At 40.0% G+C, this 16225-nt stretch overlaps 1 protein-coding gene across 6 annotated transcripts in view; it reads right to left on the reverse strand.

Moving 5' to 3' along the window:
* The window catches only part of Csmd1 (CUB and Sushi multiple domains 1), a 1620113-nt gene that overhangs the window by 586547 nt on the left and 1017341 nt on the right, over positions 1 to 16225 (reverse strand). For all 6 annotated transcript variants that reach the window (XM_031339198.1, XM_031339200.1, XM_031339199.1 and 3 more), the window contains one exon: positions 12287 to 12399. In XM_031339198.1, coding sequence (XP_031195058.1) covers positions 12287 to 12399 — 113 coding nt within the window. The remainder of the gene's footprint in view (positions 1 to 12286; positions 12400 to 16225) is intronic.

Genomic DNA, 16225 nt, shown 5'->3' on the forward strand with positions numbered 1-16225 from the left:
CCGAATCCCGTGCCCACCTGGCCAGAATCCCGTGTCCCGCGGAACAGGGACCCCGCGAGAAAACCCAGGCCGTGGTAGTGCTCCAACTTTAAGAATGAGCAGTGTTCATAACACTACCTCTAATTTCTGGGTGCTGTTACTATTTTGGACATTCTTTTTGTATTATTGAATAATGATAACTTCAGTCTCTCTAGTTCTTCCTCCATGAAATTACTCTCTCAGATCAAGGGACAGCTGTGCCGAGCGATGTGGTGTATGGAAGAACAGCCTGCTCTAGTACCCTGCATTCACATTCATCTTATCATGTAGTAGTGATTGCATAGGCCACTAGGAGGCGATACTGTAGCTTCTGGGATTCATACTCATCCTCATTTCCTAGAGCTGTGTGATCTTGCCTGAGTCCCTCATTTGCAAAGGTAGTCACAGCTCATGAGTCCTCCGGAAAGTGGCAAGGGTCTATAGGAGGAGGTGGGTGGAGTGTCTATAGAAGGAGATGGGTGGAAACTGTGCTAGCCGCTTGGTGCATAGAAAGTGCTCTGACAGTAGTAGATCATTGGTCCATGTGAAGTGATACATGAAGAATTCTGTCAGATATTTTTGCCCAGGATCTGCCACGGAGGGCACTCAGCACTTAGAGTTAAATGATTCAAAGAGAGTATAAATTACTATAAGCAGATTGGAGAGTTGGTGCTAATTTATACAAAATAATGATAGAACTATAGGACCCACATATTATATTTCTACATGAAACCATATAGGGATGGGGTTCTTGCACTAACGAAAATTGCATATTGTATCCTTATCACATTCAACAACTATCTGAAGAAATAAGCATTGATTTCTGGCTTTTTAGAGATAAGCCGATTAGTGTAATGCCTCTAAGTTGCTCTTGCTAATGTAGAATGGGGAGTCTTCTTTCAAGTGGCCAAGATAGCTGCCCACAGACCTAATTTCCTAATGTAATTTTTTTCTTTGTGGGTCTCATTTGTCATTATGGAAAAAATGCCATATGTCAGAACCTTAGAAGAATAATGGAAACACTAAAATTATTTCAATAGTAAAGTTTTACAAAATTACATTTAAATGACAGTTTTGTTGGCTGTGAGACTCCACTCCTTCTGTGAGGTCTTCCATCCCCTGCAAAATTATTGGCTTTTCTTTGGTCCTCTATTCACAGAGTGGTAGATGGAGCCAGTTCCATGTCAGATCAAAGTGCTGCTACCTGAAGCCTCTACTGCAGTGTTGCCCCAAACTGTAAGGTACTGGGCCATCTCTTCATACAGCCCAGGAAAGTGGATCACAACCCTCTCTTTTCAGATTCCAACTTCCAAATTTGGGGAGTGACATGAAGTTGCTGATACTCTCTGCAAATGCTCACTGGTGACACCATATTTGCCCATCATCTAGCATTGGGAGGAAAATAAAGCAAGGCAGTGGTACTGAAAACTTCCGGAAGTGAATCTCCCTAATGTGGTCAGCCTTTGGCTAACCTTCGCTATGGTATGGCAGAGTGGCAGGTCCAGTGGGACACCAATACAAATGTAGATTTTTAAGCTTACAATTAGCTTCATAGCAAAGTGTATTGAGGTGAAATGTAAAAAATAAGATTAGAAAAATGGGGGAAAACACAGAAAGGTTTACTTAAAGCAGATTGCTGATATATCTATGTAAGTTGCCAGCTTTGACTTTGAATATGCCTAGGATGTTGGTACATGTGCCTGTGGTTGTGGTCAGTGTGTTTGTGTACCTTGGGATATGTGTGATGTGTGAGTATATTCCTCATCCCTACTTGGAATGTGTATTTATGAAGGTATGCATGCATGCAGTGTGTCTGTGCCTGGTATAGATATATGCTAAGTATGGTTCCATATTGGCCTATAGTTTGCTTACACCCTAGTGTGCCATGGCACAGCTTTCTCAGGAAGATACTGCTCTCAGTCTTGGCATCTCTGCCTGTCTTGAGATGCTGTGCATTCTTAGAGGTGGTGACTTTGTGACTCTGCATGTGAGGGCTCAGGTTTCCGCCAAATAGATTGTCAACATTCTTCAGAATGATCGATTTGCTAGTATTTAGAGGCAATAGCCAAGTCTTATAGCTATTAAAGTTTTATTTTCTTTTATCATCATAATACATAGTATTAACTTTAATATTAACTTTAACTCATGTCAAACATAGTGTAGCATAGTTTAGCATTATGTGTGGTGTGTGTGTGTGTGTGTGTGTGTGTGTGTGTGTGTGTGTGTGTGTGTGTCTGAGAGAAGGTATATAGGCATGAAGGAAGACATCTGAGGAGGCCAAACGTGTCAAATGGTCCTGGACCTGAAGTTCCAGGTGATTTTAAACCATCAGCCAGGGCACTGGGAACATCTCTGGTCCTTTGCAATAGCAGTATGTGCTCTAACCCCTTGAGTCCTATCTCTAGGCTCATATTTATATATGTTTAAATGTTTAGTGCAACCCTTTTCTGATACTTTGTTTTATTCTATAACTGAGGTTGGTCTCAAACTCACCATATACTTGAGTTAGTCTTGAACTCCTGATTATCCTCCTGCCCCATTCTCTCAATTCCTGGGATTGTGTAAAACCACATACCACAAATATCTTTAAATTATTTCCTTCCTTCTTTCCTTCCTTCCTTCTTTCCTTTCTTTCTTTCTTCCTTCCTTTATTTTTGACAAGGTCTTTTTATGTAGTCTTAGCTGTTTTGGAACTCACTCTGTAGACCAGGCTGGCCTCAAATTCACAGAGATCTGTCAGCCTCTGCCTCCTGAGTGCTTAGATTAAAGAAGTGCACCACCACACCCAACTATATTTTCTTTCCTCCTTAAAAGCTTATTTTTATTTTATGTATGTGAGTGTTTTGCATATATATGTATATATATACATATATATATGAACTGATTCATAAAGCATCCTCAGAGTCCAGAAGATGGCTTCAGATCCCCTGGGACTAAATATACACACCATCGTGAGCCAGCATGTGGGCCCTGGGAATAGATCCTGTAGAAGAGCAACATGTGCTCTTAAACAACTAGCCATCTCTCTAGCAAATCCTGACATTTTCTTCTTGCTTTATTCTACTTTTCCATAAATGCCTTTGCTAACATTTATGTACTGTCAGTGCCCTATGGCATTGCTGGGATGGTGGCTGAAGAACTGGCAAAAAAACAAACAAAAGACTTTTTTGGGGGAGGAAGAAAATTGTCTCCAATCACCCTAGCACTCCTGACTGTAAGATGTGAGTTATTTTATGTATCACGAGGCCAAAGGAGACTCTGCTAAGTAAATCTTCTCCTTTCAGAGATATCAAAATTCAAAGAAGCATTAACATCTTTGATTCATCATAATAAAGTGTTAGGGTTCAGCCATTAGAGCAAGCTTAACAGGCTGTGCGGTTGTGTAGAAATGTTCTTGTTACAGATAGGATTTATTACATGTGCTTCCCAGAGGTGTTTTTTTTAAGCTAAGATTTTTTGAACATGACTTTAAATTTGATATGAATAAAGTTCGTGTTCACCATCTGCAGAACCTGACTCAGGTTCAGAAGAACAAAGCCTGCAGTAGTCATTCTTCCTAGGAGCAGAGGAAGAGCTGAGCATCCAGGAAGACCCCTCCCTTTTCTGTAAATTTCAACACCTGCTATCTAAGCTCTAACTACCCAATAGCTAGTTAATAGCCTTTAATACTGAGAAGAAAACTGTACAAACATATGAAACTATAGGCTTTCTGCCTTGAACATCCAGCTGAGATCTATGGATAGGCCCAATTATAACACTCCTGGGTGGATACTCCAAGGACTCTAAGTGGATGTGCACTGGAGACATGTGACTGCCATGTTTATTGCCCCACTATTTCTAGTATTCAGAGTATGGAAACTGCCTGAAACCCTATCAACTAGTGCATCGACATATAATATGCTATATACAGAAATAGTGGAGTTCATTTACCACAGAGAACCATCAAACTGCCATTTACTAGAGAATGGGTGGGCTCAGAGGTAATCACATTAAATGAAATAAGCAAGATACAGACAAGTACCACATGGTTGTTCTTAGGTGGGACCAACAATGGGCCTGCGTAGGAGAAATGAGGAGAGGAATAGGTTGGAAGGAGGAAGAATTGGAAGAGGCTGATGGGGGAAAGAGAGAAAACATGATTGTGTGTGTGTGTGTGTGTGTGTGTGTGTGTGTGTGTGTGTGTGTGAGAGAGAGAGAGAGAGAGACAGAGACAGAGACAGAGACAGAGAGAACAGGTAAGGATTATTTGTAGAGAAAAAAACATTACACATGTGCAAAATGTCATAATGAGACCAGTAATCTTGGAAGTTAATAAAAAATAACTTAAAAATTAAGTTTCTTATTAACAACTAGTATAGACATTTTTGGGTGCTTTTGTGTGTTATGGGGGTTGCACATGTGCGTACATGAGTGCATATGTACCTGTGCTTTCATGTGTGGAGGCCCCAGCATGACAGTGGGTATTTTCTTGGATGGCTTTCTACTTGTATTTACTGAGGCAGGGTGTCTTGCTTAACCTGAGCTTGCTAACTGAGCTAGTCTGGACAGCCACCCAGCCGAATAGATCTCCTGATGTCTCTGCTTCCCAAGTGCTAGAACCACAGGAGGATGCTGCACTGGCCTGGCTCTTATGCCTGCCCTGTGATCTGAATTCTGGTCTACAGGCTTGCAGCATTGAGGGATTTAGCCACTGAGGCACTTCCTCAGTCTGTTTCCCATAAGAGACCTTCAGTGAGGAAGCTGAGTATCTCCAAGGTAGATGGATAATGGTTACATTCATCTTTATGAACTGTTTCATTGTGTCTAAAAGTTACAGACAAACAGATGCCAGACTTCTGTTCTATGTTAAGATGCCTGTAATTAAAAGTCACTCTGGTTCTCTTGGGTGTCAGATACAAAGCCCTGGAATGCAAAGGAGTATGTGACAAATACAACCATTTGCATCATGCTTCACAGTGGATGTATCTCTGTGTGAGTGTTGGTGTACATGAGATTGTCCCAAGACAATCTTAAGCCTCAGGCCTCACTTTCCACCATGTTAAAAATGATGTCTTGTATTGTTTGCCACTACATATACCCAGCAAGGCCATGAGATTGTATCTCAGTCTCCCATCTCACCATGTAGCATTAAGATCTGGCCTTATGTGTGTTCTGGTGATCCAAATAAAGGTTATCATGACAAAACTATTGTACCATCTCTTAGCCACTGCTCCCTTTCGAGGAGTGAGAAGTGCCAATCAGGAATTCCTTCCATTGAATTTAAATATTTAAGTGTTACATTGATTTAGTTCTCAACAGCACCTGCCTTTTAAAAATATTTTTTCCCAGTATAGTTTTTACTTCACTTCCTATGTCTGGACTTTTTTTGAAAATTAAAAAAAAAAAAAAGAAGAAGCAGATGTCTGTAGCAAAAGAGAATTTGCAGGATATGACAGTACCCCTACACACAGGAACTGATAGAGGTTGGGACTGCATGCACAGACTTGCACAAGATAAAGTCACTCAGAATCCCAGTGTGGACGAGGGACAGAGTCATGCATGCCCACCTCTAGCAGCCAATGGCTTCTGGGAGAGGGATGGTCTGTTTACTCTAGGAATGTGGCCCATGAGAGGCCACCTATGTTCTAGTAGATGGCTCCATGCCTGTGGTCATACTGGCAGATTGAGCACTAAGTGGATGCAGTGGACACTAAAACAATAATAAAACAGGGAGCACATGAAGGTGTTCCCTCCTGGCAGCAGGTAAGGAGGAATTGACTCTAGAACCACATCATGAGGAAGATGGACAGGAAATCCACATCTTAGAGAACAGTGTAGTGATATACACCAGTGACTCCCACACTGGGGAGAGACATTGGTGTTGAGCAGGGTTGTAGGCCTGTGTTGAGAACTATGAATCTAACAGAATGGGAAACAGGTTTTGTTGACTGAAATACAGGGTCAACCTGCTTTCTCTTTGCCCCTCTTTTACAAGGTGCTCAGGGTGAAACCATGAACTTGAGGCTCTAGGTTGAGAACTCTGGCCACAAACCCAAGCCTGTTCTGCAATACCATCCTCCTAGCCTCCCACTCATGATTTCTCCATTGAAACCTGCCTGGCCTGGTCTAATTTGGTCCTTGTCCCTAGGGGATATATATGAGAAAGAGAAAGAGAGACAGGAACAGACAGACGGACACAAACACACACACACACACACACACACACACACACACACAGAGAGAGAGAGAGAGAGAGAGAGAGAGAGAGAGAGAGAGAGAGAGAGAGAGAGAACCTTATATATGAGAATATCTAAATAGGAAATGTTTTTTTTTAACACTTAGGAAGAAAAAGAAAACCTCAAAGAATATTTGAATATTTCATGGAGCTAAAATATGGAGTTTGATGCCCAAACAGGGATGACACAAGTATCCAGAGACAGTGTTATGTTTGCATGCTACATGATTGCTGTCCAGGTCCAAAACTAGCTGCTCGTCTAGGATTTGCACTATAAGGAGTTCAATGTAGATATGTCAGAGACTTTCTGTTGGAAACCCCAGAGCCTCTGAGGTGAGGCACTTGAGGTGTTTGCCAATGGGTATTATTACCATGTATGCTAGATCTTTGACAACCTCTACACACAAGCTGAGCTATAATACAGGGTTCTGGGCACTGAAGCTGGGCTCAGCAGACAGGCATCTGCACTTCTCAATTTGCTGGGCTTAACTTCTTGGGTTCGCAAATGACTTGTGATGTCACCTAATGGTCAAGAATAAACACAGGGAGACAGCTGCTTAAATGGGTGGAAGCATCAAGACTTGCAGAATGGGGGACCTGGCAGGGGGCACTTTCTGGAAAAATCTGTGGTTAAGGACTTCTTAATGATAGGCAAAATGAAAGTTTGAATAACACTGATTGTTGCAATGGAACCAGGCTGCCTGTGTAAACAAATTCACTTACTTACATCCTTATTGAATGTTTGGTTGTGCCATGCATTCTATGTCGTATTACCCTCTGGACTCCTGGCTCATGTCTATGTGAGACAGTGAATTTCATTCTGACTTCATGGCACTGGTTACTCCTCTCACAGTGACCTATCACTCCAGCAAAGCCAGGTAGCCCTGCCTTGAAGTAAGTGTTTCTTGAATATATGGACCAGTGCTACAGGACCCTGACCTGACCCAGAGAATTAAAAGGATAGAGGGTGCTGTCTGCTGTGCAACTGGCCAAAGCCAGCTGACATAATGAACAAGACACACTGGTAAGAGGGACATTGGCTAATAATATGTATGTCACAAAAACAGTCAAGATTTGGAGATGTTGGTGGAGTTGTCAGTTGTCTAAGTCTTCTGCTCGAAGACGTATATTCTGGGGGACAGGGGGGTAGTTAAGTGTGTCTAATTTTAGTGAATTTTTGTTTATCAATATATTTCTTTTATAAAAGGTAGGTTTTTCAGGGTAAATTAACGGAATGGGATTACCTTTAGCTAGGTTATTTGTATTGGAAAATACTTTCCCTGGCATCCCATTTATGTAGAAACACCTAGGTAGTAAATAGGAAATTCCCACCTGTGTGTTTAGCTCTAGACCACCCCAGCAGCCTGCTTCCTTCTGCAGGTCAGTGGCCCAAGGTCACTTGATGGATCTGAGCCTTTGATTGCCTTCATAACTTTAGAGAATGTCAGGCAAGCACCTCTAGGTCCTGCCTAATGCTCCTTACATTTCTGCAGACTGAGTGTTCTCTGGAGAGAGGGGCATACATGTGTTGACACTAGGCCTGTGCCTGTGGAGGAATGGGCAACACATAGGATTTATAAATCTGGGCACATGAATTTTCAATTTCCCAAATGCATTTTTAATAACATGGGAGTCCCCATTTTATATAAAGGTCTGTGTTTTAAATAAAAGGAAAATCAATGCTTATATAGAGCCATAACCTAAAAAGCAAGCTAATTATTTGTGTCAACACAAGCTTTAAAGCTGCCATCCGATTTTCTCTTGATTTATGAGACAGGGTGTTCCTTACTTAAATAGGAACTTTATTACAAACACTTTCTTTCACAATGATTTATTCATTACAGAAATCAATGGGGGTTGCATCTTGTGAAAACCAAGATTTTATTGATAGCCAGGTGAATATATTGAGAACTGGAGCCCAACTCAGAGAAGCTTACTCAGGACACAGGCTTTCAAGGTTCAAGATTAATATGTTTTTTAAAAATTCATCTTGTAGACATCAAAAACGCCCAGATGATGGATGGGGCTAACAAGGTCCCTGTTTAATTATAATTAATGGTGAAGGCAACATATAAAGAATGGGCTTCATTTTCAGCTGCTTGAGAGAAATAATATATCCTACATAAATCTGTCATATACTATGAGGCCAATACATGCACAGATACTGCAGATCTATCAGAGGGGTCCTGCTGACTCTACAGTGCTTCTTTTCATAGTACTATCTTAAAAGTGAGTGTACATTCAAAAGAGCAGCCTTGGGGGCTACCTGCTTTGCCAATCATCCTTATCTCTGCTTTTGGCATGACAGGATGGTGGGGTGAGGAGGGAAGGGCAAAGGAAAAGCCAGATGACATCACAAAGGAGGAACTGGGAAATGATGGTTAAAACCCACAAGAGAAGATGAGAAGGAATATCTCAAGGTTACTTAGCCAACTGCTGCTTACTTAGCTAAGACAAGTTGCAAAATTAGAAGAATATTTTCCTTGATTTTGTATCTGTGAAACTATCTCCTTTGGGAAAACACAGCAATCATCCACTGAAGAAGATCACTGGAATGTGAATGGCAGGGGGAAGCCACAGAGGGCTTCCAGAAGATCCTGTGTCTCTTAATTCTCAAGGATCTCCATGTAGGTGTGACATGCAAGTGACAAGTGTAACTACCACAAAGCTCAGCAATGTGGTAAACCTATAAATGTAGCTTTTAAGGTTATTTTATGTTTTAAATGGGCTTAGGAGGTCATAGGTCTCCACGTGAATTTCCAAACATGTTTAATTTTTGTCAATCCCTCCCTAGCCTCATCCCTCACATCTGCCTTTCCTCCCTAGTTACTTTGCTCTAGTGTCTTTCACACAACTCTCCCGTAAAGTCTGCTTTTTTTCCAACCCCATGGATTCCATTCTAGTTTCCTGGCCTTTAAGAATGTTCCATCATGCTCAGGTATGAATATTTCTTTAACTGCTAAAGGTATTTTTTTTGTTGTTGTTCTCTTTCTCCATCAAAAAAGTAGAGAAAACATCCACAACCCTAAACCCGTGACAAAGGAGTATTTATAAAGTAGGGTATAAGAATTTCCATGCATTTTGAGAGCTATGATTATTGACCAACTGTGTGGATAATCCCCCTTATTGTGTTACATTTTAAAAAGAAAATAGAAATGGGAGTTCTTTGGTATTCAAACGAAGCAGAGGGAAAAGGACTAATGTAGAACATCTTTCCCTAAGTAACTATTTAATTAATATGGGCTTCTCACTAGTGATCTGAGACTAACTTCAGCCAGAACATGGTATTGGGTGGCTGGTGAGGACTCAGAGAAGATGGTATCCTAAGCTAATGTCATATGTCCTGATCTCTGGCATTTATGGGTTTATTCTACAACCACCAATCTACCTCTCCCTGAAGTTTCCTTACACTGATGATGGTTCTGCCCTCTGGAGAAAATATCCTACATTAGTTGTGGCCCAGTTCAGAATTTTCTGATGTCATTGGTGATGGCTCTGTTAGGTCAATGTCCTTTTTAGATAGGAGACATAGAGTCTGGGCCCAACCTTTGTGGGAGACCTGCTATAAGAGTGGTCTGAGAATAATGCCCTAGTCAAAGAAGCCTGTGAGCTCATAAACAAGGAGGTAGCTTCATCTATCCACAATGCATTGGATCTGAATTTATGGACAAGGTTTCTATATACTGCTATTCAGCCAGGGCTATGTGGTCTGATACACTGGTATTATTTGGAGACTCTTTTAGACTTTGGTACAAATTATATTTAATCAGCTTGAATTACATGCAATACATATTGGGATTACTTTATAATTTATATATTTGCAAATTTCAGAAATGTAGCTTACAATTTTATAATTTTAAAATTGTATATATTTGATTTTCCCCTAGTCTGTTTCAAGCCACATATTATACTTGCTACATTTATTCCTATCACACAAATAATGAGATTTGAGGGATGATACTGCAAACATTTCCTCTGCTGAGAATATAACAAAAGCTTTAAGAAAAGGTTCTTTGTTCAGCACTCCACAGGCTACAAACCACCACCCTATATGAACAGCCTAGAAGAGTTTTAAGGACCAAATGTGGCTGCTTTATCTCAGAGTCAGGTCCCTCCATTGATATGGATGAACACATAGAAGCTTCAGAGATATTCCCCACCAGACCTAGTATCCTCTTCTTCAGTCTATCAACTCTGTGTCCATTGGACACAGTCTCCTCCTGCTACCAGGTCCTTCCCATGTACTGCATCACAGCAACTGGTAAAAGATAAGTTATCTTAAAGACAGTCCATCAGAAGTATTTCTGTCTACAATAAAGTATTTGGTTTTGCCTGTGACCCAGAATATGTGGAACCATAGGATACTCGTACTGTAGAAGTCTAGGATAGAAGACTGCAACCTGAGAGTAAAGACAAGGACCTATAACACTATATGGGAAAGTAGGCCGATGATACATGATCCAAGTGAGGACCAAAATTTATAACGGTGAAGGAAGATACCCCTAGATTAAAAGTCAGGTAATTTCTGTGTCTCCACACTGCCTAAGTCCTGGTCAGTCAGTGATAAGCCCTAGCCCTGTGCTTAACTCTACACCATCCAGATTTCATACCCTACAAATATCCTTATTCTATGTGACTAAGGAACAGAAACACAGTACTACACATTTAACTTCCTGTGTGTCTGAGTTACAGTTTCCATTGCTGAAGAGATACCATGACCAAGGTAACTCTTATAAAGGACAACATTTAACTGGGACTGGCTCACAGGTTTAGAGGTTCAGTCCATTATCATCATCACAGTGTTCAGCCAGACATGGCACTAGAGGAGCTAGAAGCTCTATATCTTGTTCTGAAGACAAACCGGAAAAGACTGTCTGGGAAGCAGCTAGGAGAAAGGTCTCAAAGCCTACTCCTACAGTGATTCATATACTTCCTCCAACAAGGACACACCTCCCAACAGTGCCACTGTTGGGCCAAGCATACTAAACCACCACACTGTGCTTTGCAAACTGAGTGAACGTAGCCTTGTTTGGAGCCACATTCTGAAGCTCAGGTATGGGGAGAGTGTAGGGATTCCATTTGTAGTGTTTTATTTTTAATTATTGAATTTACTATTTGACATATCCATACACTCATAAAATTCATTTTCAATCAAGTTCCTTTTCAATTCCTCTCATCCTGCCTAGCTTTTATTTTTGTTTGTAACTTAGAGTTGAAACAAGGCTGTGTGATATTGTGGGATAGAAATTATCTACTGGCACTCACCAGTGGGCACACAGACACAGATATAGTGACTTTACCTCTCCCTGAGTCTATCAGGACCCAGGACCCTTCTCAGCAGGGAAGGGTTGGGGCCTTGTGAGCTTCCTCTCCATCCAGAATTTAGAATATGTTAAATTTTTGTAAGTAGACTGGTTTTCTGTTGGCCACGTATCAATGGAATCCCTTTCTGCAGTATTAATAAACATTAGTGATAATTAGAAATGTGCAGGATCAGGCATTAAGGATAGGAGAAACCAGATGCAAACAGAATATTTCAGAATTACACTGCTATAGACAGCTATGTTTGGCTAAATAATATTATCTTTATTCTGAAGCTCATGACATGTAAATTACTAAATCAGATAGCTTGGTTTTTCAAGTATAAGGATGTTTTAGGACTAAATATTGTGTCAAGTTCCATTTGAGTTTTTAAGTATAAACCGTGTACTCACCTACTCTAAGCCTGTAATAACATAAACTGCAGTGAATGTTTATTTGTTATGGTGAAGGTGAGTACAGTGAATGGTAATTTAATTTATTAACTAATGCTTGATTGTGCCTCAGTAAAGTCAGTTACTGTGACTGTCAGAAGTCTAAGGATTATTAACTAGTGTTGGCCCATCATTCCTACACACCTTCCAAAGTTGATTGCTTCTACATAAATGGGAGCATTTTTAAAAATAAGTTTCTTTTTCTCTCTTTGGTAATATTACAAAATCTCAGGGTGAAGAAGGACCAAGATGTTACATGTCACTTATTTATTTTTCATGTATTCAGTTAATGCTTTCTTACCTTGGAACTGAGCATTGAATCCTTTACGCCGGTGATTGCTGTCAGATGTAAAGTGTAGACGGAGCCAGTTCTTGCTGCTGATCACAGGGGATGGGAGGTTCATGCCTGTTAGCCTAGAGAAGAGAAAGAAGAGAGAAATATCCTTTGAAACCAAGGGATCAAATGTCCCATGGCACTATCACACTAGTTTTTAAATCAGATCACTGACAGTCTCCTGAGATGCTTCAAGTAGAGGTTGGTTGTTACTTTCCTTCACATCTTAAAATTATTTGGGCAAAACAGGACCACTCTATTTTGAAAAGAAAGAATGAAAGTATTTGAAAGGATTTGACATTTCTTGTCTTCATTAATGATGGATGCAGAATATGTGATCTGACCTCTCAATTCATTTTCTCAGGACCTTGATCATTATGAATCATAAATAGAAAAGGGGGGGTAGAAGTATAATAGCTGAAGTAACTTGCTGCTTATCATGTCTGAAAGTAGACTACTTTCCCACAGTCTACCTGTAGGAGTCACCCTAGGAACCCTTTCCCATCATAGTAAGGAAGATTTCTATGAGATTGATGAGTGTCAAAGATACTGGAATAATATAATAAAGTGAGAGTTTACTAAAGTAACATTTTTTTTTAAAGTAGATGTGGTCAGTCTCTCAGAACTGTTTAAAATGCCTCTCTGCTCTCTAATTGTCAGCTCAGCCACCTGGGTAGTGGCATCTTCTATTGCTACTGTTGTAATGTGGTTTTAATTGTAAGGGGGGAGCAATGCTCATGTCATAAAGAACCTAAGAATCAGAAAGACTGGAGATACACTCAGCAAGGCTTGGGACACAGCACCACTGTACCGTAGAACTTCAGTTCTAACTCTGCCAAGTCTATCTTGTCCATACAAGAGATAGCATGACATGGTTCCTGTCTCTGGAACAGAGTCAGCAGGACGTGGGCCTCCACAAGTGTTGGTGGTTGCTGTGGGCATAAGGCTTGTTTGTGTAGTAATGTACATATTTTCATGTTTCTACTTCAAGGAATGTTCTCTCTGCTAATAAATCCATGATAAGCACAGAGAGCACAAGTCTGGGAGGTGAAGGAGGGTCTAACTTCTTAGCAAAATGGTAAATGCTGAGACCTTTAGGACAGTCCTTAAGGCTGTGGGAAAGAACTATAGAAACATGAGATCAAAAATATAGAATTTCTCAACTATGCAAAATGTAAGGATACAATATGAACTGTATAAGGAAGTTCACAGTTCTAAGAGAACAGAGGAAGCTGCACTATAAAGCCAGCTTGTCAGAAAGATACTAAGGAAGGAGATTAAGAGATTTAGGGAGTGGTGATTACAGGGCAAGATCTCACCCAGCTAAGGTTTTATTTGTGCTTATAAAGGCAGGCAGCTTCCTGGTCACCCAGGGACAGAGGAAATTTAGGTCCAGGCTCAGGCATTTTAGGAATGGTAATTTTGTGTCAGGGTCCCACAAACCTAGGTTATTGTCTGTGCTCAACAAAAGCAGGCAGATCTCTGGATTCTTGTATAATGTTTTTTAAAAAAACGTGCTTACTATCTCCTTCTAAGAATCAAGGGGCTGGGGTTATGTGATGCTGATGCATCTGATAATCAAAGGGAACCTGAGGCAATGACTGAATTGATATGTAAATAAAAGATTGGGCTTTTGATATGTAAGCAATGAGCTATCCAGAGAATTTTTAGAATAGCAAGAAAAAGCTGTCTCAAGCAGAACACACAGAACAATCTGGAAAGCTGTCTCAAGCAGAGCATTGGCCATCAGCTTATAACCTGTAATTTGACTTCTACTAGTTTGTTTCACTGCTCTCAAACACCTCACCTTAAAAGATCTCCTTGGCTTACCACTATGCTGAACATTCAGAACTACCACTATATGCTGGAACATCCCTAGAAAGTACCAGAATTAGGTCATGATTCATAAGCACGTTTTACTGTCTATAAAGTAGTGTTTCCTCATTAGACACAATGGATACCTATCCAACAAGGCTTAGAATTCACATGCTCAAGGTCCTAATATGGATAATATTAGTGTATAACCTCTGAGTTTCAGGATGGCTCATAACATAAAGATAAAGTGACAGGTGTCTTGCTGCATTGTTTAGGGCATAATAATGAAGAAAATGTTTTTAAATATTCAATGAAGACACAAAAGTATTTCTGATCTGTGGTTGACTGATTCTATAGATACAGAGTCAGTCTAAATGGAAAGCAAGTGGACTAGTATCTAGTGTGTTTTTCCTGGTGCTGGGATGAGCTGTGGCTGTATACTGTGTAATTATTTTACATTTTTGATGCCAAATCTTTATTTGAAATGATGTTTATTGGTGAACATTTGTCTGTGCAGTTCAGCTACATTGCTCAAAGAGTCTTCTGTAGTATTCTACCTCTGTGGTCAACCTGAGCACTTTGTCTCCAAGCACAGGAAAACAGAGTTTGTGTATATGAAATGTCTCCTCATTTATCTACTACATGGGGAAAAAAATAGTGTTGGGGACTTCTGAGGTCAAGCTTGCTATGCCAGGTGCTCAGCTTCAATGGTGAACTTTAGAAATGCACAGGACAGACTTAGAGTTAAAAGTTCCACAGTGATGCACCCAATCATAAGTGTTTATGTCACTGATTTAAATAATCTTCTACTACTATGAGGATTCCTGAAGAAGAGTCCAGACAGTTTAACAGGACTGATTCCCAAACAGGCTTTCTGTCCTCTTCCTTCGCTCTGTCAACCACATACTTCCAGGTAACACCACATACCTCCAGGTAACACTGAGGATACCCAAAGAAAATGCCAAGTGATGATTAAAAGGTCAGAACCAATTCAGCCACCTTCATTTACCCATTGAGCTTTATATAATGGAAATAGATGTCGACTTTCTCTCTGCTTTAAAGCCTGTTATTTTAAAGACTTGTAGGATTGTGTTGCATTGCATGCCAACATTTATAGCACTCCTAAACCAATACCTTCTTGACCGTGTTGTATTTGCAAATGCCTAACCACAAGAATGGGCAGGTTTGTATCAATCACCAAACATTTCTGACATGGTATATGGTATTCTTTATTATCCTTACAACTAGTAAGTTTGTTATCATTGAAAACCAGGCATAGGGTGTTTCATGTTTATTCAAAAACAGAGTAGAGTGTCTCTGGATTCTAGCATATACATTTCATATATGTACATAACTTTTTTAATATTGTGAAACATATTCAGAGATAGGGCTGGAGAGATAGCTTGAGGATTAAGCTACTCATTGTTGCAAAGGACTAAAGTTCAGCTCTCAGAACCTACCTACCTGACAGCTCATAACCACCTGTTGCTTGGGTGCCAAGAGATCTAATACCCTCTTCTAGTTCCTGGACTCGCACAGTTTCTATAAGGTCATGAAGACTCACACACATAAATATAAATGAAAAACAAAAAATAAAAATAAAAACATCTTAAATATTTCTAAACAGAAAGAAGAAATTAATCTATTTTTAAAAAGCTTATTTCTTAACTGGGTGTGTGCCTATGTCTAGGTGTGTGTGCAGGTGAACCTGAATACAGTTCCCCATGTAGGCTTATTTATTGGTTTAACTGGAAAGAGAACCACTTGCTGATCTGTGTCTAATTCTATATGTTAAATATGTACATATTTTCTTCATAGGAGTATGTCTCATTATGTAAACCAGGCTGAAATGAAATTTGTCATCCTCCTGCGTCAGTCTCCCTAATGGTGGGCTGACAGCCATGTCATGGATTTCTTTTTTTTTTTTTACAATATTCACAAACTTTAATTTTCAAAGATTTTAAAATATGTGACTCTACTATTTGTAATGCTTATTAGACACTAATAATGTGACACTAATGACACCATATGATACTTGACACTAACAGTATATTTAAATCACAAAATTGTCATAATTTGGAATGAGACATA

The sequence above is a fragment of the Mastomys coucha genome, unplaced genomic scaffold, assembly GCF_008632895.1.
Source record: "Mastomys coucha isolate ucsf_1 unplaced genomic scaffold, UCSF_Mcou_1 pScaffold22, whole genome shotgun sequence".
Classification (NCBI taxonomy): Eukaryota; Metazoa; Chordata; class Mammalia; order Rodentia; family Muridae; genus Mastomys; species Mastomys coucha.